General features: G+C 41.4%; 1 protein-coding gene across 2 annotated transcripts in view; it reads left to right on the forward strand.

Moving 5' to 3' along the window:
• ARFGEF3 (ARFGEF family member 3) overlaps positions 1-27,515 on the forward strand; it is a 92,272-nt gene that overhangs the window by 46,614 nt on the left and 18,143 nt on the right. For both annotated transcript variants that reach the window (XM_075035816.1, XM_075035817.1), the window contains 15 exons: positions 1,464-1,568; positions 4,287-4,611; positions 6,024-6,136; positions 7,495-8,405; positions 13,307-13,473; positions 15,687-15,852; positions 17,279-17,386; positions 17,636-17,851; positions 18,117-18,227; positions 19,632-19,782; positions 20,414-20,728; positions 22,306-22,439; positions 23,966-24,111; positions 25,699-25,878; positions 26,258-26,402. In XM_075035816.1, coding sequence (XP_074891917.1) covers positions 1,464-1,568; positions 4,287-4,611; positions 6,024-6,136; positions 7,495-8,405; positions 13,307-13,473; positions 15,687-15,852; positions 17,279-17,386; positions 17,636-17,851; positions 18,117-18,227; positions 19,632-19,782; positions 20,414-20,728; positions 22,306-22,439; positions 23,966-24,111; positions 25,699-25,878; positions 26,258-26,402 — 3,293 coding nt within the window. The remainder of the gene's footprint in view (positions 1-1,463; positions 1,569-4,286; positions 4,612-6,023; positions 6,137-7,494; positions 8,406-13,306; positions 13,474-15,686; positions 15,853-17,278; positions 17,387-17,635; positions 17,852-18,116; positions 18,228-19,631; positions 19,783-20,413; positions 20,729-22,305; positions 22,440-23,965; positions 24,112-25,698; positions 25,879-26,257; positions 26,403-27,515) is intronic.

Consider the following 27,515-nt stretch of genomic DNA (forward strand, 5'->3'; position numbering starts at 1 on the left):
ATTCTAATTTCTTAGTCTGAAGATTACTTTAATTCCTCCTTCTAAATTTCAAGCTTATTAGAATTTGGTTTTGAGGGAGGCACAGTTATGAGTGATGAGGAAGGGTTCAGGGAGGTGAAACTTTTTCTCAGGACCACTGGTGACTTTGGTGACTCCGGAATTTGTGGCAGCAGTGATATGAACACGCCAGCTATGCTGAGGTGTGCAGGAGTGCGATATTCATTTCTTACCTGCAGGAAAACAATTTGATAGTAAGAGGCATCAAAGAAATCAAGGTGGCAGGGATGATGCCCTGTGCGTGCCCATGCAAGTGTCAGCTGCAAGATGTTGATCTGCATTAAGACACGTTGTAAGAAAAGCTGTTGGGAAGGAAGGCAACTATACCTGGAATGTGTGCATCTTTCCAGATAGGTGTGGACTGTTGTGAGGAAAAGGCTATCACCTCTAAAATATATAGCCAGCTGGCAGTTTTAAACTCTCCGTAGCACAGAGTTAAAAGTCTAGCTTCGAGTCTCGGGATTCGCTGTTTTCTGAATGGCATGAGAAACAGGTACTGTTCTACTTGGATGAAAATTCATCTATGTGAACAAAAGGAATTCAGGCAGTGACAGAAGAGTAGACATTTCCCATTCCTTAATTTTAGTTAAGATAAATCTGTTCTTTACAGCTTCCTTTACTACCATCATACATCAGAAAATACATTCTTCCAGCTCTCATCTCAGACCAAAAAAGAATGATTAAATCCTAGTTGTTTTAGGAGTGAAAACCAGAATGTGAGTGCAATTGGTATGGGCAGCTCCTTTCATAAGGCAGACCTCAGCCTTGCTTGTCTCTTGAATTCTGTAGCTAATTCTTAGAGTAGGTACAAGCTCACTGTATGTTACAAGTGTATCAGTTCCAGGTCTCCACAGGATCTTTCACATTCTTTCTCAGGAAGCTCCCTTTGTGTTTATGGTTTTGACAAAGTAACTGGCAAGGCCCTGAAAGGTAACCATGTCATCATGCGACTTTCTGCCTATAGACATTGACTTTTGACCATTGTGGCTGTCACCAAGAAAAGAGGGGGAAAAAAAATAACCAGAAGAGAGCAGCCTAAATGCCCTTCAGATTGCCTGAAGAAACTACGCAGTAGTCCAAAATCTTCTGGTTGTCTCCTTTTTCTCTGTTTAAGCATTCCTTACTCCTCAAGTTTTTAGATTGAATTTTAATAACTATTTCTGTTTTCTTCTTCATCTTTTTTCACATAAATCTTTTTTTTAAAGTAGTAGATCACTGCATGTGATCAGTACAAAATAAACAGGATGATAAAGCTGATCACACCATTGTAAATCCATAGGAAGAAGCAAAATAAATGACTGCTGTAAATTGTGGTATAATTTTCAAGTGAACTAACATAGTTATTTTAGAAAATTAAGTAATTTTTGTTTTAATGAGACATGAATGGCATCTTTTCTCCTTACTAGTGACAATCGGCAACTGCAGCTTCTTTACTTGGAGTGCATCCTCTCCATGTTAAACAGCTCCTCTCCCAGCATGCACCAGCACAAAGGATTCACTGATCTAATATGGTGAGTACATCAGTTTGTAAGTATAAAAGGTCCTTCTCCCCCCAGCCATGCAAACAAACCTGTAATAAATCTCCAGATGTGAGCAGAGCTTACTGTTAACCCACTATCAGGTCATTCTGTGCTTCATATAAGATTGGTTAGGACCTCATACTCAGCTAATACATTAAATCCCTGTACTGACTTATCACTGTAATGAAGTCTAATGTATTTAGCCAGAACAGAAAATCTCTTATGCTTTCTGCAATAGTTTGGATTCATGTGTGGCATTAAACACGCAAATATTTTGCTTCCTGTAGGAGGGTGCTGTAGAGATTCTTACTGGTCTGATGCAGTAGTACAGGAAGATAAGCAAAATTAACATCAGATGATGTGCTGGTGACCAGAAATACTTATGACCTGCATTGTATAAGGGCTGAGGCTAAATGTTCTTCACAGTGGTTCCATTTTATCCAGCAATCCTCTTTTTAATACGCTTCACCAGAAAGGCTTGACATTTTTAGTGTTCATATCTACATCTAAATTGTTTGATACTGTCACCTCGGAGCACCTGAAATAATCTTTTTCCCTCTTTTTGTTTGCAGTAGTGCTTTTTTTTATAGCATATGGACAATTGAGTCATAGTAATAAAGCAAGAATGTAACTAATATGCAGTTCCTTGCAGTCCATGCCCATCCTGTGAATGTGTTAAGATATATGTGACTGTTAATGGAAAATGCATTTCTTGTGCTTTTACCCTGTAATTTTTGAAATGGAAGTGTTTGACTTGGACCCAATTCTAAGGATGCAACATGTAGAGGCCCCCATAACTTCCCTTGCTGTCCCAAGAAAATCAGTGGCAGCTGGACTGGGAGGTCTTCAGGTTGATAACACTTGGCAGTGCTGCACAGGGACCCTGTGCTGAGGCCTCTGGGAGCTCTAACGTAAAAGCAGAATTCTCTCTTTGATGGCAAACCCATTTCAGAAGTTTCTGCCCTTAAATTTCACTCAGCCCTTTGTTTATGCTTATGTGACTGACAGCAGGGACATCCTGTAAGCAAGGTCACTGAAATTATTTCAGTTAAAAGAAAACACTTCCTGTTTTATTTTAAATTTACATCATTTTGATGATCCAGTTTGCGCTTCAAATCTACAGGTGTTTATATTCATAACTATGTATCATGAGGGCAAGTCATCGGGGCAGGACTTCTTAACCTGCATTGTTGCCAAGGAATATGCATCCTCCGGCAACACGCTTAAGATGAAGTCGGGAGAGGGGAAAACAACACTAGGAAGACATGAAACAGTTTAAACTGCAAACATAATTCTGAATATATAGCAGTATAAGTACACAGTAATTCATTAGCTGTCTAGTGAAGTTGTGAACCAAACCGATAGCTGTCTTCTGTTCTTTAAGGAGCGGTTGCCTACGTGCACACAACTTTCTCTCTGGCTGGTACTTTGTAGTCAGTTGTCAACAGAAGATAAAGAAGGGAGCAGACAGAGAAGATTTAGCTCTGTGTACTTTTGACAGTGTTCTCCATAGTTTGATACAGAAACACTTTGATGGGACTCAGATGTGTGGGGAATATGTTGCTGTTGCAACTTGTGATTATGCCCGCTTTGAGGCAGGCACATTTCTTAAGCAGTGAATTTATATGTTTTGAAGTGTACCTGATTGGAGAAAGAGATGGAATAAGCAGACTCAAAGTCATTACCTGATGTCTGATTAAAAGCTGTTTTTCTTTCTGTGACTTCAGAAAGCTGAGCTGTTTTAGCAAGCACGTTAAGAGAAGCAATGAAAGTTTGGGACTGTGTAAGAATCTTGAGAAAATAAGATGTACTTACCTATGAGGGAGGATGTGTTACTTTTTGTGCTGAATCATTACTTGTCATTGGGTGCTTGCTCTAGGCAGTAGCTTGAACCTCTGAGGCATGTGGGTGAAAATGAGGTTTGGGACTGCGTTCTCATGCAGCACTTGGCTTTTTAAATTAGGGTCTGGCAGACTGAAGTAAAATGTCAAGTGCATGAGTGCAAAGCTGAAATAACAGCTAATGGAGCAAAGTGCTGAGTTGGTTTTGGCTCTGGTTCCACAGAAGAGTGATCTGCTAGTGTGGAATCACTTAACTTGAGTGTTCACGCAGAAAGACAGTTGAAGGAAGGATGGTGTTTTTAGTGTGTAGTGGCATTTAAGAAGTTACAATGCACACTTTGAGTTACTGAAGAGGGCTTTAATTATGTTCTCAAAAGCCAGCAAAACAGAGGCTCACAGCTAAGGGTACTTACTAAAATACATGCATGTGCAGTTCAGTGATGGAACATCAGGTCTTCTAGTTAACCTAGATTGTTTTTTTGTTTGGTTGGGTTTTTTTAAAGCTCCCAAGTTGGACTGAAGACGAAACACTTAACAGTATAAAACGAGGATTTTTGCCTTGCAATAGGTTGCAACCAATGAAGGAGGCAGGTATGCTATCCTGTAAAGGACAGCACTGTGCAGCAACATGAACTTGCAAAATCAATACCATGTTTATAAAGCATCCAAAAGTATTTCCATATGTACTAGCATGCTGATGCTTGGGAGATGGAAAAAGCCTGGCCTAATTTGTTATTCTATCTAACCACTGCTGTTGACTGATCATTAAAACAAGAGTGTGCATATCATTTAACTATGGGCTATTTTCAATCTGTTCCTGTGAGATTATTTTTTTCCAGTTACCATCTGCTGCTTTTCTCTTTCTCAGGAAGCAACTGTGTCCAGCCCTAGTGGTAATCCTGGGAAATCCAATCCATGACAAAACTATCACCTCTGCCCACAGCAACATTTGCCTTGAGGCTGATTCACCTTCCTCAGGGATCTCTGATCATGGCCGGGGTTCAGGTTGTTCCTCCACAGCACCTGCCCTTAGCGGGCCTGTTGCACGGACCATATATTATATTGCAGCAGAACTGGTTCGACTGGTGGGGTCAGTGGAATCCATGAAGCCTGTGCTGCAGTCTCTCTATCACCGGATATTGCTTTACCCACCACCTCAGCACCGAGTAGAAGCCATCAAAATTATGAAAGAGGTAAGATAATCACATGTGCAAATCCAGGCACGTAAAGGAAAATGTTCATTTAACAGTAAATGTTGCCGATATGTGCCTACCAGTCCATTCCGTACCTTAGCACTAGGGATGCTGAAATCGCCCTTTCTGAGCACAGCTGTTACATCAAAGTGACTCTGACAAATATTTTTAGTTTTACAAAGTCGTAATAGCTATATTTGTCTCCATAACGCAAGCTGCTATGGCAACTCCGTCGGTGTTCATGCTGTGGTACTGCACAGAGCAGATCTTATCACTGAGTCATGACTGCTCTTTTGGGTGAGATACAGTATAGTGATCCAGTTCTCAACTTCTTTGGCATCTTTCCGCACTCTCTGCTCTTGCTAGAAGGAGACATTCATCCTCACAGTGTAGTATTACAGGCATTAAGGTGAATATATGCTTTGATTACATGCCAGGTTTTTGAAATACAGTTTCCTTGAGCTTTATTAGAATAGCCACAAGGAAGCTGCCAATGTCTTAAGTGGCCATGTCAAGACCAGTCTGTTCTGGCCTCTTGCCCAGTGCCTCTGATAGCACTAGAACTGGAGCATTGTGAGACTTCTTTGAGCAGCAGCTGAAATCATGGGCTTTTCCATTTTACATGTGTGGCTTTCTTCTCCTGTTGTGGAACACAAGGCAACTTATGTAATTTCTAGCAACGGTGGTCTGTCTTAGAGGATTTTTGTTCTAGCTTGTGCATACCTAGGCTGTTTTGTGTCTGAAGATCTCTGCTAACACCACACAGCCACCCATTGGGTTGTTGTCTGAACTGGCAGTCACCCTGGCACTTGTCTTACTCTAATTTTAAACAGTAGCAAGATGACAACTGAAGTTTTAGGAAAAGCTCAGTCTAACGTTGTTTCCTGTAGGACATATCTGTAGCCTTTTTCTGCTTATTAGTATGGGCTTGCTTGTAAAACCGTCTCCTTGTATTTCCTGGTGGGCATTAACAGGATGCCACCCAGCAGGTTGAGTCAGAAGGAATCACTTTGCTTATCTTTGCATGACTGTCATTTTGTAACTGGGTGACTGAAGAAAAAGGCTCCCTTTGGAATATAATATAATGCAAGATACTTACTCTATATTTAGGCATAATGATTGTCTTGTGTGCAGTATCAGTTGAAACATATTCAATCAAAAATGTAAAACACTGGAGAACGTTCTGTATGTGATTCTTGTTCAATATTCTGCTCTTCTCTATCTGCTTTTCTGCCTTTAAAAAGAGGAAAGGTAGCTTTAATAAGTAGAAAATCAGTGTGCTCTGTTCATTTGCTGTGAGAAATTACAGTACAGCTAACTTGGTTTCCAGGGCTTGATAGAACTATGACATTTATTGTTTTTAAATAATGCTTAGATAATCCTTTAGTAACTTTGGTTTCCTTTCCTTTCAGGTACTTGGCAGTCCTCGGCATCTTTGTGATTTGGCAGGGCCCTGCTCTTCTGAGTCAGAATCCAGGAAGAGGTCTATTTCTAAAAGGAAGTCGCATCTGGATCTTCTCAAACTGTACGCTTTGTTTCCTCCTTTAGCCTCTTCTCTCTTTAAACCTGTGCACACTGGACACTTAAACAGTTGTACCTTCATGGCCTGGTTTCAGCTGAGATAGAGTTAATTTTCTTTCTAGTAGCTGGTATAGTGTTATGTTTGGGATTTAATATGAGAAGAACGTTGGTAACACAGTGATGTTTTCAGTTGTTGCTAAGTAGTGTTTAGACTAAGTCAAGGATTTTTCAGCTTCTCATGCCCAGCCAGCAAGAAGGCTGGAGGGGCACAAGAAGTTGGGAGGGGACACAGCCAGGACAGCTGACCCAAACTGGCCAAAGGGATATTCCATACCATGTGATGTCATGACCATTATATAAACTGGGGGGAGTTGGCTGGGGTGGGGCCGGGGGCAGATCGCTGCTTGGGAACTAACTGAGTATCAGTAGGCGAGTGGTAAGCAATTGCATTGTGCATCACTTGTTTTGTATATTCCAATTCTTTTATCATTATTATTACTACTATTATTATTGTTGTTATTTTCTTCTTTTCTGTCCTATTAAACTGTCTTTATCTCAACCCACAAGTTTTACTTTTTTCCCTGATTCTCCCCCACATCCCACTTGGGGGGGGGGGTGGGGGGGGGGAAGTGAGCGAGTGGCTGCATGGTGCTTAGCTGCTGGCTCAGGTTAAACCATGACACTTCAGAAGCACAGCCAAATATGAGCCAGGGTATCTCCCTAGTTAAATAAGCTGTGAAAATGGAAGAGGGGTAAAAGCTCTTACAGGTTTGTTGTCAGTCTGGGCCTGTTTGTAAAGGCATAGATAACTACCTTGTGGAGTTTGCCAAAATACCCAAATATGTTGGTTTACACCTGGAAATTCTTGGCTTTGGGTCCCTAACCTTGCAATGAAATAACTGTGTGCTTATTGAGAGGTACATTTCCAAGATGAAGTCAAAGGAGGTAATTGAAAATTTAAACGTTGCCAGATTGATCAAGAAGGATTCTTAGTTTTTACAAAGATCATATCTTGAGGAGAAGATAATTTTCAGGACACAGATGGCTTTAAAATTAGCTTCAGTTGGGTGTTGATGTTTTTTTACAGTGTAAGTGCTTGTCTGTAAGGGAAAACATGCTCTGTGCGTTGGTACAAATGCAGGGTAACTGTGTTGCTGGTTGGCACTCCCTTTACAGAATGGCCATGTCCACATGGGAGACTTAGTAATTTGTTCTAATACTAGTGTTGTCTTTCTCAGGAGTAGTTTTACAGGATAATTTCACTTCTTTTTTTCCTGGTTATGGGGGAATAGTGTTGGATTATAGTGACCTGTACTCACTATATGTGCTGCATCACTTAAATAAACTCTGTTTTAATTGTAGTATCATGGACGGGATGACAGAAGCATGCATCAAAGGTGGTATTGAAGCATGTTATGCTTCAGTGTCCTGTGTCTTTGCCCTGCTTGGAGCATTAGATGAGCTGAGCCAAGGGAGGGGTCTTAGTGAAGAGCAGACCCAGCTGCTGCTCCGACGCTTAGAAGAATTGAAGGATGGGACTGAGACGAGCAGGGACTCCATGGAGATCAATGATGCTGACTTCAGGTGGCAGAGACGCATCCTGTCCTCAGAAAATCCTGCCTGGGAATCAGGAAACGAGAAGAGTCCTGATATCAGCATTAGCGTTACCACAGACACTGGTCAGACCACTTTAGAAGGGGATATGGGACAGACAACTCCAGAGGATAATCCAGAAAGTCAAAAAAACTCACTGCCATCTCCAGCTGGACACGAAAGCAAAGAGATTCATTATAGAGAACCGGAGTCAGAAATCATCGACCAGCCAGATGTTGTTCAGAGAAGCCACACCATAGTCTATCCAGATATAACTAACTTCTTATCAGTTGATTGTAAGACCCGGTCTTATGGATCCAGATACAGTGAAAGTAATTTCAGCATAGATGACCAGGACCTTTCTAGGACTGAGTTTGATTCATGCGATCAGTATTCCATGGCAGCAGAGAAGGACTCAGGCAGGTCAGATGTCTCAGACATAGGCTCTGACAATTGCTCCCTGGCTGATGAGGAGCAGACACCACGGGATTGTCCAGGTCACAGGTCCTTACGTACTGCTGCTCTCTCTCTGAAACTGCTGAAGAACCAAGAAGCAGACCAGCACAGTGCTCGGCTGTTTATTCAGTCACTTGAAGCTCTTCTTCCTCGGCTTATAGCTCTTCCCAGCATAGAGGAGGTGGATGGAGCACTGCAGAGCTTCTCTTCAACATTCTGCTCAGGTTTGCAAGCAAGTATTTACTGTCTAACCAGCATGCACACTGTGACAGCACTGTACACAGATTCTCTTGTAGGATTTCATCTTCAGAGAACATATCCCGAATAAGGAAGTTTGTGCTTTACAGAGCACATTCCTCCACAGCAGCACGCTTCATTTAGGGCAAAGCGAATAGAATATGCAAGCACTGATTCAAAGGGAGGTCAGTGCGTCGACTCTTAACAGGCTCTGGATTATGTCCTCAGTCAATAGAGAAATCGAATTTTCTGTAGTAAGATACCTCTTCACAGGTTTGTGGAGATCTGTTGAGAAGATTTGCACCTGCTGCCATTAAAGAGAGGTTGGGGTTGCCCCTTGGCATTAAAAGGGTGTGGGGAGGACCATCACCTGTTTTGAAAGAGATTTGAGTAGCTTAGTACATCACTGCACTACTATTAGTAATACCAGCCTTGTGAAGAAGGTGATAAAAATTCTACAGCAGTAAACTCCTGAAAGGATAAGAAAAGAGGAGTGACTCTCTTCTTCTTCACTCTTTTGTTTTTCTTAATACTGCTATCTATCATGACAGGAAATGCAAAGCTCAAAGCCTAGACCAAGTTAAAAATAGTTAAAGATCTTACCTTTTAAGAGAATAAATGCCTGCAGTTCTTTCAGAGTTAGAACCTTTGGGATCTTCATTTGGTCAATCAAACAAAAAAATGCCATGCAAAGGCTAGTTTGTCCTGTTGGTAGTATATTTAAAATGTGTGTAAATATATATATTTTTAGAAGGGTTTCTTTTTCCTGACAGTGGCCAAAGTGGAAATGTTTGTTAAAATATATTTCTCTGTTTCACTTAATTCACCACAATTGCCTTTCCTATTGCTCTTCTCCTCATCATTGCTTCATTCATTTGTGCTCTCACACACATTAAACTCATACAGAGTCAGAAGGATGCCTCCCATCATCATACAGCATAATTTAGATATGAAGCTGGGTGAATAAGCTGATACTCCTGATATCCTGTTTAAATGCGGCCCAAATAAGCCCTAACTCAGGAATGTGGTAGATGACATTCTTAAGAAACATTGGCCATGTTATACCACAGAAAGGAGATATCTTAAAGGAGACATTAATATTAATTACATTCCTAATTGAGGTGCTCAGAAGCATCCTTTCTGTCACAAGGGATTTCTTTTTCCTGAAAAAGAGTGATCCTGAGGTTATGACAAAAGACCAGGACTAGAACTCTAGCTCAAACTTCTGTGCACCTGTTCCCTCGTGCATGAATGAGTATACTGCCTCTTTTCCCTTTTGTCTATCAAGTCCCTTTAGAACATTTTAAAGCATTGGAAGAGGTAGACCTAGCAGACTTCTAGATTTTAAGGCTAAATGCGGCTTTTGTTGTCATTCAGTATGACTACTACAGTGAGAAAGATGGAAGAATATCACTCAATTTCTGCATTAAGTCCATAATTTCTCTTAAAACCATACCTAATCTTGGACTTAGACTGTTGAGAAAGACCTTTCACTTTCCTAAGAAAGCCACCCCCATGGCTAAATCTGTACTTAAAAATGTACACCATGTTTCCAGTCTGATTTGGTGAAGTAATCTTAGAAGATGCCACTCAGTAAGGAATCATGGAAAAATAATTAACAGGTTACTGTATTAAAATAGCTTGGAAGAGGTATCCTGATGTTTTCGTAGAGCTGTGGCTGTTAAAGGGTTGTAGTTTCATGCTCTCACAAGATCTATGCAGTTCATGTTTCAGTTGGACACCTGGAATGAGATTCAATGCAGCTGAAACACTCCCTTAACTTGTACCTCAGATCTTAAGCAAAGTCCGTCAGTCCTCCTGAGGTGATGACTTGTGTTCCTGTGTACATGAGAGAGGCATGAGTTTGAAGACCTGTAGAGAGAGACAGATTTACTAAAGCTGAAACACGTCTGGGGGTAGGAACTTGCCCTGGAGAGCTTCTAAGACACCAGTCTGATCTGCTTCTATAGGCAACATTTGAGTCCTTATTTCAGGACTCCTTCGTTAGCACAAACAATTCAAGGCACAAATTAATTGGTGATGTTAGAGGAACTGGTCCTAGTCATTGTATGTACAACATCTATTCACGTGTAATTCCTGAAGAATACGTTAGGAAATTTGAGTATTGGTTAAGATTCAAGGTGAGAAAAGAGACAGGTGCAGTTCTGAGACCAGCCAGTACAGAAGCAGGTTTTTTGTGTTTTCTGAGAGACCTTATATTTAACTGCGTTCTTTCATTTTTCAATTTTTCTTAAACTTTGGGGGAAAAATACATTAGCTACAATTTTAATAGTCTTTCCTACAAGCTAGGTCCTTAACTAGTATTGTAATATTATTATGTTTTCATAGGATTCAAAAGCAATGAATGGAGGAGAACTTTGAGGCACTGGCATGGGAGTGTAAGCATGGAAAAAGTGAAGTCAGCTAAGCAGAGTTATAGTGAAATTAAGATTTGGAAGTCACTTGGTTAAAAGTGTTCCTAATCTACAGTTTTCATCTTTCCTCAGAAAGTTCTTCTTTGTTGCTAGATAAAACCAGTGCCAAAAAATTCCTTAGTGACACTGGAGTGTGATGTCTCTTTCAAAAAGTACCAAATTATCTAAAAATTCTCAACATTATCTTGACTTGCACAAAACATCAAGTCTGCACTTTTTCAGGACCTCCTTCTACCTGGCCAATTAAAATGAACTTGTATCTGTTAAGAAAGTGTGCTAACGTCATTGTTTATTATAGCTGGCAGATTTTTATAATTAAAGTTGATGATCAGTATTCTCTTAGTTCGGACATAACTATTCTCAAGAACTGCAGTGTCAAGGCATTAATTCTAAAAATTGTGTGCCATTGTGTGAATAATTATATCAAACATTTATAGCACCTCTTTTCAGTTTCGACTCCATAGCTTTTAGCGGCAAGGTTTTTATGTTGGTAAGCATCATTGCAAGTTTACACATCAGCTAATCTTCTGCTTTTGAGATCTCAACATCTCTCAAATGCAGTTGTTTATTTTACCATATTTTAGAGGAAATTAGGGACCATATTTTTCTGAAACACTTTTGGGTGCTCAAATACATACCCACTATGTAGTAGCCACTTTTATGTGCAGTTATACACCTTCCTTTTTAATGGTAGTCTCGTATAGGAGATTGCACAGTTTTTAAAATATTTTAACGCAAAATAAAGTGGGCTTTTTTTTTCTTTTACATGCCTCTCTGCCTTGAGGTTTTTATTACTCTAGCAGATTCTAGTCCCTGAGGTACATATTTAAGAGAGATAAGGCATCAAATCAATATATTCTAGCTACATCAATATCATGATCCTCCATCCAAAAAAGCATTAAGATGCATCTTTGCCTTCAGTGATAAAGAAGTCACTGGAGCTACTCACAGGCTACTTTCAAGCATGTGGTTGCAGTTTTGCTACTAGGTAAAGATTCTCTGTTAAAGTTGACCACGAGAAATCTACCTCAAGCACGTGCCAACCTGTGCGGGTATGGTTTGTGGCCAGCCCTATCACCCCTCTTCCACAAAGGTTGCTCCCTTGAACAGCTATTCATTTTTTAGACCCACCCTGGAACAGTTACTCTCTTTCTAAATCCGCCCTCAAACAGTTACTCACCTTATCCACGCCCCCAAAGTGACGACAGTGGAAAGTCCGAGAAGGCAGCAGCACAGAGCTTTCAAACCCTCACGAGGCAAGAAAAACATTTGCTTCTTTTCTGTGTGTGGATTTTAATTTTTTTATTTATATGTTAATGGTTTGTTGTATTTTGTCTAAGAAGAGGTATGAGCTTTATGGTGGGAGGAATATATTCACAGTAAACCACTGCAGCAGTTAACAAATGACACAGCTTTGCTTCATCATGTAACTAACCTTGGAAGCTGTTTTCTTGTTTCATTTCAAACGTTCCTCTAGGATAAAGCTTACTCCTTAATCTTCCCTAATTGACGTTATATGAATGGATTTCACAGTTGATGTGAAAACCATGAAATATTGTGGGTCATGGTGGGAGGTCTAATATTTCTGGTTTTTTCATGGCTCAAACTACACTTCATGGGGATTCAATTAGGTATTGCTCATACTTGATTTATATGTTTCTACCAGTAGGTCAGTTAACTCAGGGGAAAATGTATGTGCCGTCCGTCCTACCTGGGAAGAGGGTTGTGCCACTGGGCATGGTTGTAGGTTGTCGTTTCATACAAATAGTGTTTTCAGGAGTACTGAGAGCTTACAGGTGGCTTATGGGTCTGACAGGGCTGCAAGTCCTCAGCTACCTAGAAAGCAGGTCTTTTATGAATTAAACAGGGCTTGGAGTTGTAATGAGTTCCAGCCAGCTTGGCCCCAGATTTGTCCACATAACTCTAGGCCAGGGAGAGAATGATGATTACAGCCTGATCCTGCAAGGTGCCGAGCACTCCAGTCCCCATCCAACAACTCACTTAGCCAGGACAGGTTTACTGGAGGGTTAAAAGGGTTGTCACTCTCATTAACACCATTTGGTGCAGTATATGCTCAGTTAAGTACGAAGGCTTTGCCTCTGCCTCTTCCCACCTCACCTTTCCAGTTAGCATTGCAGATGTATCCTGCCCTTTGCTTTGCACCTGGCAGTCATCCCAATGAATGCTGGTGCTCCTTGTGTATTTCAAATTTAGCATGTTGCTTTGCTGGACTGTGACTGGAGTGTTCAGTTTGCCTTGCAGCACTGCATTCTAGATGGACTACTTACTTTTCTATTCCCTACTCTAGCACATTTAGTAGAGTAATTTCTACTGATGATTCATTAACTATTCTAGCAATCTGTTGCTGCTGAAATGCTAGGGTTAGTTTCTGATTTTTTTTTTCCAGGCAAAATCTGTGTAAAATGTGAGAGCTCACATGGTGTTTTTGTTAGGTATGATGCACTCACCAGGATTTGAGGGAAACCTAAATTTCAGCTTCCAGACTCTGATGAATGCAGACAGTCTCTACATGGTCTCACATTACACTCTGCTGCTCAACCTAAAATTGGCCAACTCGGATTACTACAGGAAGAAGCCTACCCCAGCCCCTGTGTTGCTGGTGAGTTGGGGAATATGGGAGAACTGTTAAAAAAAGAAGATTTGTTTCGCTACCTTTCACATAAAACAGCCCACACGTAAAGCCTTCAGGCTGCTTGCTAAGTAGAGAAATAATAATTGCAAATGAAGCGTTCTCCAAGCTGCTTATGAATCTTGCATGATAAATGTCATGCATCTGAATTACACAGCTTCTCTGTAATTTGGGGGGGAATGAATGCTGCTTACTGATTATCATTAAAGTAGCAGTCATTCTGATGGATACTCTATCTTCAGAAGAGATCTTCATTAGCATCATGTGATAACAGCAAGTATTGTTCACGCACATTATCAAGGGACATACCTTCATCTTGCAACTACTTTTGAGCATAACAACAAATTCTTGCTTAATACTTGATTTGTATTTATGCAGATGAGAAGATTGAGTGAAAAATAATTAGGTTTTAGTCATATGAACTGATGAGTGACATTCCTCAGGGGTTGGTATTGGGACTGGCACTTTTTAACATCTTTGTCAGCAACATGGACAGCGGGACTGAGTGCACCCTCAGCAAGTTTGCCTACAACACCAAGCTGTGTGGTGCGGTCAACACGCTGGAGGGATGGGATGCCATCCAGAGGGACCTTGACAGGTGTGAGAGGTGGGCCCGTGTGAACCTCGTGAAGTTCAACAAGGCCAAGTGCAAGGTCCTGCACATGGGTCGGGGCAATCCTAAGCACAAATACAGGCTGGGTGATGAGTGGATTGAGAGCAGCCCTGAGGAGAAGGACTTGGGGGTGTTAGTGGATGAAAGACTGAATATGAACCAGCAATGTGCGCTTGCAGCCCAGAAAGCCAACCATATCCTGGGCTGCATCAAGAGAAGTGTGGCCAGCAGGTTGAGGGAGGTGATTCTCTCCCTCTACTCTGCTCTCGTGAGACCCCACCTGCAGTACTGTGGTCAGCTCTGGAGCCCCCAGCATAAGAAGGACATGGTCCCATTGGAGCAAGTCCAGAGGAGGGCCATGAAGATGATCAGAGGGCTGGAGCACCTTTCCTGTGAAGAGTTGGGGTTGTTCAGCCTGGAGAAGAGAAGGCGCTGGGGACACCTTACAGCAGCCTTCCAGTACCTAAAGGGGGCCTACAAGAAAGCTGGAGAGGGACTTTTTACAAGGGCATGTAGTGATGGGACAAGGGGTAATGGCTTTAAACTGCAGGAGGGTAGATTTAGATTAAATGTAAGGAAGCTCTTTACTGTGAGGGTGGTGAGGCACTGGAAGAGGTTGCCCAGAGAAGTTGTGGATGCCCCATCCCTGAAAGTGTTCAAGGCCACGTTGGATGCGGCTTTGAGCGAGCTGGTGTAGTGGAAGGTGGCCCTGCCCATGGCAGGGGGGTTGTCACTAGATGATTTTTAAGGTCCCTTCCAACCCAAACCATTCTATGATTCTATGATTTTTGTGGCACCTGGGATTCCTTAGATTCATGGGCTTTTTAAAAAATGTTTTGAAGGCTGCAAGAGTTATAAAATATGAATCTATGTTTTTTGACTAAGTTGCCCAAGAGAAGTTGTTTCAGAGTTTTCCTAAAAACAAAAAAATCAGTGATATATGGAACCAAAAAATGAAAAAAAAAAATTCTGTCAAAATGTACCATTATTGCTGAGCTTCCCATGTAAGAGAATTTATATTCCAGAAGATGTCAGAAACAAGTGGGTTTTAACATCATTGTCAGTTCTGGTATGTTCTTCAGCACCTGTGAGAGCAAATCTGTGAAGCTTCTCTAGGGGGAGCACTGTGCACAACAGGCCTGAGCATGACCTAAGTATTGTTGAAAATAGTTCAGATATCTAAGTGGACCCCCGTTCATCTGTGGTGACTGTTCAATGCAGAAGGGCCCCATTGCTGGACAGGCAGCATTAGGTGCCACAACTTCTTTTTGTTGGATTTGAGACCCCTACCTCGTGGAAATAGTGAGAGATCAGCATGTCCCATTGTCACTGTGCAAGAACTGTCATTATGATTTGCATCTTGCATGAACTGCAATAAGAGAAGGGAAAGCTCCTTATTCATGCCATTCTCTGCTATAGAGATACACTGTGATCCTCTGTTAATTCTTATTTTTGCATAACTTCATTTCTACTGCTGCATTCCCTTATGCTTAGGAGTAGATTTAGGGGCTGAAGTTCATGCTGTAGGGCTTACTTTTGTCTTACATCTGGCTTTTATGGTTCTCTGCAGAAGGAGTTCATGAAGCAGGTCCAGTCCAGTGGGGTGTTGATGGTATTTTCCCAGGCCTGGGTTGAAGAACTGTACCACCAAGTACTAGAAAGGAACATGCTGGGGGAAGCTGGATACTGGGGAAGCCCTGAAGAGCACAGCCTTCCACTTATCACCATGCTGACTGGTCAGTACTACGTTACAGTGACAAGGCTAACTTCCAAACACATGTCTAAAACAAGCTACAATAACGCACTGCTTCATTGCATTACATACAGAACAGCATGTCATCATGCAACACATGGTGTTTCACAAAATAACCAGTAGAGAAGGAATCAGACTTAACGTGGCAGGTACTTAAGTGTTTATTTTGGATCAGACAGAAAGCTTTTGAAGCATGGGATTAAAGACAAACTGTCCCTGGGAGACAGGGAGAGTAGGTTTGTTCATTGAACCAAAACATCTCTTAATTCTGTCAGCTTCAGTTCTGGTAGACTTGGTACCTGTTAATGATAAGTGGTAAGGCTGCTGCTTGCTTGATGTCATAGCAAAGCCATTTCAGTGTGCCTGTGGTGCAGTACAAATATAAACGGTGGCGTCTGATCCTGGAAGCTGTCCACAGATTGGACTCCCCTTGGTTCAGATTTGTGCTATGCCAGGGATATGCCAAATGGCACTAGAGAGAAGCTGAAAATCTGGAGCACCTCTAACAAATGCTTAAAACCAATCTTTAGCTTCATTTGAGGGAAAAAATCAAATTGTATCAGCTGAAAGGCAGCAGGATGTCTATGTATTCATATAAAATGCACTGTCTGCTTGAATGTGTATACTGTATGATTACAAAGAGGTAAATTAAAACAGTGTATGCAGGGAGAACACTGGCTTCAGCTGAGCCATTAACTGGTAATCAAAGGGCACTGCTCTGAAAGTTTTTTGCTGATTGTATTGAGCTCAGTGTTGCTTTTAGCTATTGAGATGGGAAGAAAACACTTTGGAAAAACAATAACTGTGAAGTATGGGGAGAAGAGACAGACACCCAGGGGCTGCTAGAAAGGAGATCAACCTGACATCCCTAACATTAAACTCTCTGTGAGAAGCTGGTCTTTTGTTGTGTTGGAGAAAGAGTTGTATTTCTTTTGTTGAGATTGAACCTACATAGGTCTACTAAAAATTGCATTTTAGGACATAGGATCCCAGTGCAACTTCAGGACTCAGACTGAGGTCTGGGAACATCTAGATACAGAATTTAGCAAGTTTTGAAAGGTTATATACTAAGAATTGTGGAGATTTAAGGGTGTGCGAAGTTCTGAACTATAAGAAATACCATGAAATCTTTGCTGAGAGTTCTGCTGACTGTGTAACTTTGTCGGGGGGGGGGGGGGGGCTGTTGAGTGGGATATTTCCTCTCTTCAAGAAAATGTTGGTTATACTGGGCAAAGCCTAAGACGTCACGGCTCATGTTTATGGCAAGGCTTCAGAAGAGAGCAACTAAAAAGCATATCTGAAAAGTCAGGAGTGCTAGTACTTATTTGAACAAAGAGCCAGTAGGAGATCCTTTCCTTATACCATCTGTGTGTCGAATAGTAATCTGTTGTTTTTTAATGTTCTGGCAGACATTGATGGCCTGGGAAGCAGTGCAATTGGTGGCCAATTGATGGCATCTGCTTCAGCTCAATCTCCTCTTTCCCAAAACCGGAAGACAGATGATTCTGTTGTTGCAGGTATTAAGACTGTATTATAAGCACAAGTGTATTTACCAGCAGTGGGTTGTTATATACAATAAGAATATTCAGATAAATTGTGTTTTAGAACAACAATTTAAGGGTTGAGAGAAGTATGTCAGTACATCCTAGACATGAATTGGTAGTCCAGCATACAGAGGACGAATATGACTTGGTCTTTTACTACTGATGATAAAGCTGCTGTTGTGTCATTTTCCAGTAGTAGTAGTAATGCATTTCTCACTCCAGGAGTTGCTTTTGCCCGATACCTTTTAATCGGCTGTTGGAAGAACTTGATTGACACTTTGTCCACACCACTGACTGGCCGCATGGCAGGCAGCTCCAAGGGGCTCGCCTTCATCTTGGGAGCAGAAGGAGCCAAAGAGCAGAACCAAAAGGAGAAGGACTCCATCTGTGTGAGCCTGGATGGACTGAGGAGGGCAGCCCGGCTGAGCTGTGCCCTAGGTACTGCTGCATGCAGAATGTCATGGCAGACTCATAAAATAGGATGGCAACTTTCTTTGAAGGAATTTGGGAGAGAGAAAAGCAGCATCCTATTCCAGTCTTGGATAGGCACATGGACTGTAGGACTCCCCATAGAGTCCCCATAGAGCGCACCTGCCCTACAGCATAGACCAGCTGACTTCCCTTGACACAACCTGTTGTTGAGATTGCATGGGATTGGGGAGGAGATGCTGGTTAAACAGTAATTAATGTTGTTGCTTTACAGGAGTTGCTGCTAACTGTGCATCTGCTCTTGCCCAAATGGCTGCTGCCTCCTGTGTCCAAGAAGAGAAAGAAGAAAAAGAAATCCAAGAGCCCAGTGATACTATAGCTCAAGGTAACTATGTGATTAAATTACCTACCTTATCTCACATTGCCTGCAAACATGCAACTGGAAAGTACTTTGCTACACACAGAAGAAGGACAAGAGGGGAATGCCACTACTGTGCACCATGCACTTGTAGGCATGTGGGATGTATGTCTGGAGGCTTCAGTACATGTCCTGCTGTCCTAGATTCTTAACATTATGTCACACTAATTGTATATTACATGGGACTGAAATCAGTGGAACAGAAAAGGCAATAGTGTTATTGAAATGTGCACCTTTTAAGCCTTGTGATACTAGTACAACCAGAGGGCATCGGAGAAAAATTTTTTTTTGTTTTAAGGTGTTGGGTGGTAATATAAACTGAGCGTGCGTCCCTCTCCCTGTCTTGTGTATACATCCTTGGTTGTCTTTTGTCATCATCAGATATTTAAAACTGTTTCTGAATCATGTTAAATGAAGCAGGAATAAAAAACCCATATATTTATAACATGTAAAAAGTTGTGCAGTTCTATACCACTACTTCAAACCCAGTGGAAGTCAGTAAAGTCAATTGTTGTCTCCAATGGCTGTTTGGAGAAGCACATAAAATGTGTCTGATGACATCTGATTTCTAATGGCAAGAAGCCTATAACAAAACAGAGTGTTGCACAAATGACCCTGCTTGGCACTTAAATTTGGTGTCTTGGTAGAGGAAACAAAACTGAATAGCCCTGAGCACAAACGAGCTTTTGACCACTCTGCTAGATATGACTGAAGCAAGTTGGCCAGGCCACGCCGAAGCAAAGAGGAGGCAGTAGCGGTGGCCAGAGGCCAACAGATCTGTTCTATGAAAGCTTGCAAAGCTTCAAAATTTGTTTCTATTCCAATGCAGCATGAAAACTAAGCTTTTCAGAGATTCTCAGGAAAAAAAACGAGGTCTGAATGCTTGTAGCTCAGATCAGGATTAGTTTTGCTTTGACAAGAGTATCCGTTAACAAAAGGTCTATGGTGAAACTTTTGTATGGAAATAGATATGAAATCTGCAGACTCTTTTTTTTTTTCCATAGCAAAGGAGATTTTGGTAAAAATAAATAAACATCCAGCCAGCCAGCTCCAAAGAGAAACGTAATGTCACTGGCAATCTGCATCTGTTCTGTGGGCAACAAGATGTGAATCTGGGGGTGGAGGGTGTCAATCTGGCATTGATTTTTTTTTTTTTTTCATGTATATAAGATCAGTCAAAAGAGATTTCAATTTTAAAACTGCCTTATGTTTATTAGGAAGAAATGGGTTTCTCTGATTTGTTTTTTGTCTAAAATCCACATTCTTTTATAGCTTTCAGACTCCATACCCTTGCTGCCACCCTATGTACAAACCAGTGTTTGTTTAAAAGCTGAAGAAGCTAATGGGTTTTTTTATTTTTTTATGCTGCAGTGAAGCAGAAAGTGGAGCAGAAACTGGAGCAGATGGGGAAAGTGCAGGGAGTTTGCCTGCATACTGCTCATGTTTTGTGTATGGATGCAGTCCTTAACGTGGGCCTGGAGATGGGAAGCCACAATCAGGACTGTTGGCCTCATGTGTTCAGGTACTCACCAGTTTTCCCAAAACCCCCACAGTTTATACCATGTTGCCTGAAAATAACGGACTGAGGAAAAGGACTTTATGTGCTCTGGGAGTGTTCTGTATAAAGTGTCAGAGTGAATTAACTGCCAGTATCTGTAAGAGAAAAGACAGTGCTGTTTTCCACCACTATTCAGAGGTGAAATCAATGCTTAGAAAGTTCAAAGTTACCAGAAGACTGTGACAGACCCAGGAACTTCTCACTTCAGGCAGACCCAGGGCTTTTCAGGCACCTCCGCTAAACTATTTGCTATCTAGGCACACGGGAGACCAAAGGATGTAAGACGACAGGTTATCTGTGTGTGGAGAGTTAGAGATTGTCTGTTTACAGTTTTAGGAAAATGTCCTGTGCATCATCTCTGGTTCAGATGTAGAAATTGGTGCCTGCGAATTGGCAGTGGGTTTCAATGTAAGCTGACTGCTCACAGTGATGGGGCTGTGAGGCAGCCAAGAGCTGTACTTGCACTATCCTTCTGAGTCACCTCTGGAGTACAGACCCAAGCGTTTCTTCAGTGAGCCTGGTGATTAGGGGTGGGAGGAGTTGTTGTTTGGGGTTTTTTTTTTTTCATCTTTTTCCTTCTCCTGTTTGTTCTCAGGGTGTGTGAGTACATCAGCACACTGGAGCACACCCACTTCAGTGATGGTGCCTCCCAGCCTTCCCTTACCATCACCCAGTCACAGCAGGCACCTGGAGGGCTGCATCCAGACTCTGAGCCTGGGGAGTCTCCCCAGGCACTGACCCCTGAGCAGGAGACCACCCTCAGCAGCAATCCTGTCATTCAGCCGGTTTCTATCCAGGAACTCATCAAGGAGAGCAGTAAGGGCAGAGCTTTTGACTTCCGTGGAGGCAGCCTGCTGTGTGGGAACAGTGCTGCCAAGGCTGTTCTCACGCTCTCCACACAAGCTGACAGGTAAAAGCAGCGCTGTCAGGAGCCAGAATCCTTGTTCTCAAAACAGGACCAAAATTGACCTTTTTGTGGTTCAGTGGGGCCCTGTATTTGTCTATTGCAGCCACTTGCTTCAGTTGAGTTTCATAAGAGAGCTGCATGTGCATCACAACCAGCACTTCCTAAACGACCTGGTTTTCTGCATCTCTGCAGTACCTGCCTTGCAGGTACTGGGCTGAGTATGTCTGTGCAACAGCAAATATGCCAAGTAAATCAAGTGCATCCTGAGAGTGGTGGATTTATTGCTTGCGTGTAAATTAATCTGTTGTGTTCATTAAAGCAGACAAAATAAATGGGTGTCTTGTCCTGACAGGAAGGGACTGAGTGACAGGACCAGTGTCAGTTAGAAAGCAGCTGCTTCTGCCAGGACTGTGTGGACAGCTTGTCAGCCTGCCCCAGCATGTCCAGAGGAGGAAGGGCCACCAAGCATGGTCACAGAACGGCTAGGTTAAATGTCCCTACAACACATTGCAGACTTACATATCACAGACTTTTTCACTATTTCTGCTATTCTTTTGGCAGTCCAGGCTGGAGTTGAAAATTTCCTGAGTTTGCATGCTTCTAATAACCTTTTTTCTCCAGCTGACATTTTACATTCTTGATCTCTGCCCGTAGGAGGGTGTTATTTATAAATTCAGAGAAAAAAGTAATGCATACTGACACTGCTTCTAGGAGTTTGACTCTGTGCATGGGAAGTACCTTTTATTTAGGAAGCTCACAATACAACTTGGTTCCAAGGATTAGAGAATAGAGGTACTGTAATTTTAACAATGCAAGTCGGATTTCTGCACTTGTACTTCAGTGTGGATGTTATTAGGACTCAATCCCTGGTTTCCTAGGACTATAGAAAGTTTTTCATGAAAAGCAATGTCAGAAAATCATATTTGTGTCAACTTGTGGCTGCACCATGTGAAATTTCACTGTAATCTCTGTGGAACCCACCTCCTATGTAAGCATGTTTACTGGCTTAAGGGTACAGATTTTAACTCTTAAACCTTAAGAGCTCATTGAAAATCACAACTCTTGTTTATATTCCAAAATAGCAATTCAGGTGCAGCAAGATCTGAGGTCTGTTTTAGGTCTAAGACTTGAATTAATTTGTTCTTCATGTAAGGGACTGTAACTTCAAATGGAGCAAACTGGTGTAACTCTCAAGTCAGTGAAGCTATGATGGTCTATGTTGTGAGGACTGGGCATATTCTCACTGTTTTTTTGGTTACTGGTTCATGAACTGCTTATAGGATTAAGATACAGTAATGGGGGAGCATCGATTCCTTGAAAAAGTGACTTTTTGTTTTAGTACTGGAGTTGAATCTTGGAAGGGTTCTGGCTGGTCCTACAGCACCCTACTTTCCACCCTTTAATTAATAAAGCTTCTGGATCAAAGTCTTTCTGTATAAATGAAAAAGCCCTCAATAACCCAGTGTGTCACCAAAGGCAACACATAGCAGCCATGTACAGATAAGCGTTTTCCTCTTACATACACATTTAAGTCTGTATCTCATGAATTTCTCAATTAGATTCTGTTCTTTTACTCACAGGCTCTTTGAAGATGCTGCTGACAAGTTAAACTTGATGGCATTGGCAGGCTTCCTTTACCAGCTCAAGAAGGCTTCTCAGGCCCAGCTTTTCCATTCAGTCACAGATACAGTTGATTACTCCCTAGCAATGCCAGGTAAATCGCCTGAAGATCCCTTACAGAGTTCTGTGTTTCATATACAACTGTACTGCTTACAGGACTTGCTTTGTACTCTTACAGTTTTAATTTTTCCAATTGAAATTTCAAGGTATAAATAAAACACAGTGTTTAGTCTAAGATCTTTCTGTAGGAGCAATTCAAAGTCTTTAGAAAAGGTTGAGTGCTTTTTTTGGAGAGGGACCACATCCACACCTGCTATGAAACACATCAGAGGACATTCATTTGGTTCTTGGACTTTGGGGGTGTTAATTATCCACAGATATTTAATCACAGCTCCATTTTGGATCCTGATCCAGTAAGGAAACTTGGGTGAACATAGACCTAAGACAGTGTATTTAGGTTAGACACTTGACAGTGGGATAACCTTAGAAGTGTTCAGAAAACGGGTGATGGCAAACAAAGCATACAACCAGAGAATGTTAAACAAAGCAGTGGGATTTGTCCTGCTTGCTCTTCCCCAGAAGAGTTCAGCGTATACCTTACACTACAAAGCCTGTAAATTGTCTCAAATAGAGCATAAGTATTGGACCCACAGGACGATATTTCACTTAAAGTTGTACTGTGTCTTTAGAAGTTACATTAGTCATACAGGTTTAGTTCTGTCCTGTAGCAGATGTGGATTTTATCTGGTATATGTCTCCAATTTAGTTGGTTTTGCCTCTCCCTGAAGTGCTACTTGTCATTTTCTCAATGTGACACTTACAGTTGTTCGTTTTTTGCTCTTGCTTGTCTCCAGGCCTCTACATTCATCACTTTATTTTTAATAAAGTGATCCTTTTATCATCTCTGTAGTAGTCAATCAACAGTAATTAGTAATAATGAAATGAAAATTAAGATAGAGCAATTAATTGCTTTTTTTTTAGTATTAAAAGTGGTATGTCCCCGATTACATCTTTCGTTAGAGATAAAAGCAGCAGCATATTTTAAATGAGAGACTGAAGTGGCTTTCCAAATGTTGTAAGAGCAATGGAAGATTAATCCCTTTCAATAGGAAATAACAAGTATTACTGGCTGGGGAACAGAAAAGTATTTTCTTACATTCATAACCTTTGCTTGATAAAAAATACAAAAGGACAAACCAAAACTAAATAATTTGCAGTTTATATTCTTTCCTGTAGATGTCACCAAAGGTTTTTGAAACTACTATTTTGGGTCTTAATATCAATTAACTGCTTGCTTAACTTTTCTACACTACTTCTCCAAGCCCTTGTCTTTTAAAATGTTTGCAAAAAAATAATCACTTAAATCAAAATAAAGTGTGTTTAATAAGTTGTTCTTAAAACTTGGGTCCATCTCCTGTTCTTTTACCTACACAAGCATAGGCTGTGTTTTACATTGATTTTTTTTTTCTTTTTTTTTCTTTCCACCATCCTCCCTGCCCACCCACCCCCAACTTAATACTAATAATTTCTAACCTGATTTAAATTCCGATTTAGACATCTAGAGATGGAGGAGCTGCTGTGTTGCTTAGCTTCCATTTATTTTCTTATACTTTCTTGTAGGTGAAGTAAAATCTACCCAGGACAGGAGAAGTGCACTTCACTTGTTCCGACTTGGTGATGCCATGCTCAGAATTGTAAGGAGTAAATCTCGCCCATTGCTCCACCTTATGCGCTGCTGGAGCCTGGTGGCACCTCACCTTGTAGAGGTAGGAGTGGGAGAGAAAATGGGAATGTGTGCAAGAGATGGCAAAGCTGAAAAAGCTGGGGAAAGCTTGATAGCTCTTAAAATGCATAGCAACCCTCAACATTGTCAAATATGGTTACAATCCTGTTGGGGTACTGTATATACTGTGTCATATATTGTGATATTGCCACTGAGGAGTGTACTTTTAAATGACTGAAATGGGCAGGTCCAGGGACAGTGTGTTGGATTTTTGCACTACAATACTTCCTGTGTGGCTGTGGTGAAAAAACTGAAACCACCCTAAGAGGTTACAAGTAACTCCTCTGTCTACCTGTTTTCCCAGTCAAGGTCTGCATCCTTGCAAGTCTTCCCATAAAAGGATGCAGGCTTTCTTTTCCCACAAAAAGCCAGTTCAACTGGGAAGATGGTGACATTTTTCCCTTTCATCCTCCTCCCTTGTGAACCCTGGTCAGTGGCATGCCAGTAGCAGCCACATAATGCATTTCAGTCATAACGAATGACCTTTCCTCAGCCAAACTTTCAGTCTTATCTGGTGAAATGCTGGTGTCTTGACTTCTCAGAGCTTTTTGATTTGTATCATTGGTGTGAATAAATGTGCAGTACTTCCTTTCTTTCTGTTGGTGAGGTATGTGGTGTCATCTGCCCAGGTCTATAGGGAGCATGCTTCTCTGGAGTTTAAGATGAGCTGTTCAGTAAATTGCCATAGCATTTCATTTCATTGACTCAAGATAATGTGTGGACTATCTTACAGCAGAGTTCAGACATTGGGGAGTCTCAGTGGAACCCCACTAAGTGAAGTAGAAATAGCGGAGAATAGTTTTGTTGTATGCTTTAGCAGCCTTTTATCTTGAAAAATAGTGCCTCACTTGCCTTTGGATGCCAGCCTGAGATCACTTTAAATACTTCTCATGTTTTGAACACCCCAAGCCAGTTTAAACTCAAGTACGTTCCATGTTTTTAGAATGCAGGGCTGGTCAGTCTTTTTGGTTGACTTCAGTGCAGATGAGGGCATTACTGGGAAGGAACAACATCAGGGAAAGGACAGAATTTAGCATAACCTGCACAGTTGCTCAAAACAGAGCAACTCTTATATCCAGATTCACTGGTGTTTAATTTTTTAATAGCTCTTCCAAAAGGGATGAGAACCTTCTCACTTGAAGTTCTGTAAATAGCCAAATAAAAAGTGACATTTGGTCATGCATAGATAGATATGGTGAATATATGCAGAAACTACCTTTTTGAAGGGAAAAATGGTCACACGGTAGAAACAAAAGACAACATTTCACATGAGTTCTGTTCTGTGGGGTTTATTATTTAATTTATTTATTTTTAACTCTGTGCTTTTTGAATTGTCAGCAAACCTTCATGCATCTGTGGGACTTCAAGCAGCTCAGAGTCTCAGTCATCTTTTTCCATGGCAGTACTCTCCCATTTTCCTCACATTTTCCTCAGCGGGGTCCCTAGTCACATTAATGGTGAAGCCGTTTTTAGGGTTCAGCAACATGAAGTGCTTACCTTCCTTAAAAGTGTCTCACTAAAATCAAATTTTTTGCTTGGACAAACCCTAATACTCCCCCTTTCCCTGCAGGCTGCCTGTCATAAGGAGAGACACGTGTCTCGGAAGGCTGTCTCCTTCATCCATGACATCCTCACTGAAGTGCTGACGGACTGGAATGAGCCTTCTCATTTTCACTTTAATGAGGCGCTTTTCCGCCCCTTTGAGCGTATCATGCAGCTAGAGCTGTGTGATGAGGATGTCCAAGACCAGGCAAGTCAGCCCTGATTTGGGTGTCTGTATCTGGCCTACCATGCCCAAAAGAAGAATGGTCTCCAGAGTGCACTTGGTCCACTTGAGAGTGTTTCCCAAATTCCCTTCAAATGGTGCCCCCTAATTATCTTTGAGGCATCAGGAGGGCTCTGCCGACCCAATCCAGCATTGTGGTAGAGCACAGAGACAGAACACCTGGCTTTAAAGCAATTAAATAAAACTTCTATTATCTAAAAAAAAAAATAAAATTCATCTGGACTGACTTAGTGAAATCTAGGAATGTGTTTAAAGCCATCGTCATTCCTTCTAAAGGTTCATCTGTGTATCAGGGTGGGGTTTTTTTCGTTTATTCTTTTAACCTCTCCTACACTGTCTGCAGGTGGTCACCTCTATAGGAGAGTTGGTGGAAATGTGTTCTACCCAGATCCAGTCAGGATGGAGACCCCTGTTCAGTGCCCTGGAAACAGTGCACAGCAGCAGCAAGTCAGAGGTTAAAGAGTACCTTGTAGGAGAATACTCTATGGGTAAGGACTTACTGCACTGACTGTTTTATGTGTGCTTTTGTTGCCCTGTCTTATTCCCTGGGGACACAATAACTAACTCAATATGTTTAAATGCCCTACCTGAACAGTGGCACTTAGCAGTGGCACTGCAATACTCCAGGACTGTACTGAAGTATCTGGTTTATTAATTGGGGAGGGAGGGAAAGCAGAGGTATTGTTCTGACTTTTTATCCTCTAGATTCTGGCAGATGAGTAGAATGAGAGAAATACTTCAAACCTACTTGAATATTTTTGAGAAAAACAGTAGTGCAGGAGTACTGAGCTTGGCTGGGCCCTTGTCACTGTCCTGCTAGAGAAAGGAAGGCATACTCTATACAACCACCACGTCTCATGTGGACTGTCTTTCTTACTGTGTGAAACCCATTGCTCTTATACATCAGGGTATTTTAGTGATAATCTAGGCAAGTGCTTGTCCAGGCACTTAATCACAAGGCTTCAAATAGCTAGCACTATTACAAACCATGTTTGCTGTAAGAATGATTTTGCGTCCCTCCCAGACATGTTTGTTTGTATGGAAACTGGGTAATATGGGAAAATCACTTTAATCTGTTCTTTTGCCCCATTAGAAGGTATTTTTAAATGTTACAAGTCACGTGTAAGGAACACAGTTTTCCTCCTAAATTTTGTCTTTCAGATCTGTTATGATCAATGACAAAATGTAAGTATATGCAGCTTTTGAAGACTGATAATCTACTTAGGAAAAGCAAGGCTATTTTGTTGCTGTATAGCCTGAATAGTTTTCTGCGTGACTGCTGTCATCTTGGCAGTTATCAAGAACTAAACCAGAAACCTCCACCAAACAGAAGTGTTAGCTACTGAGCTGTGTCCAAGAGCTCAAACCTGCTTTTACCATTTGGGAAGAGATAAGCTGATATTTTTCATGAATAAGGCAAAGGAGGGAGTCTGTATTACTTCTTGTGAAGGGCTACACAAGTTGCTTCAGGAGCAAGAGAAGGTTTTACTTCTAAGATCGTTTCTGTGTCTGCCCAGAATAGAAGAGATTCTGCAGATTCAGTTAAATTGTTGAAAAACTGTTGAAAAATCACCTTTATGGGGGATGGGGAAGAGTTCTCA

Source organism: Buteo buteo, chromosome 9 (genome assembly GCF_964188355.1).
Source record: "Buteo buteo chromosome 9, bButBut1.hap1.1, whole genome shotgun sequence".
Classification (NCBI taxonomy): domain Eukaryota; kingdom Metazoa; phylum Chordata; class Aves; order Accipitriformes; family Accipitridae; genus Buteo; species Buteo buteo.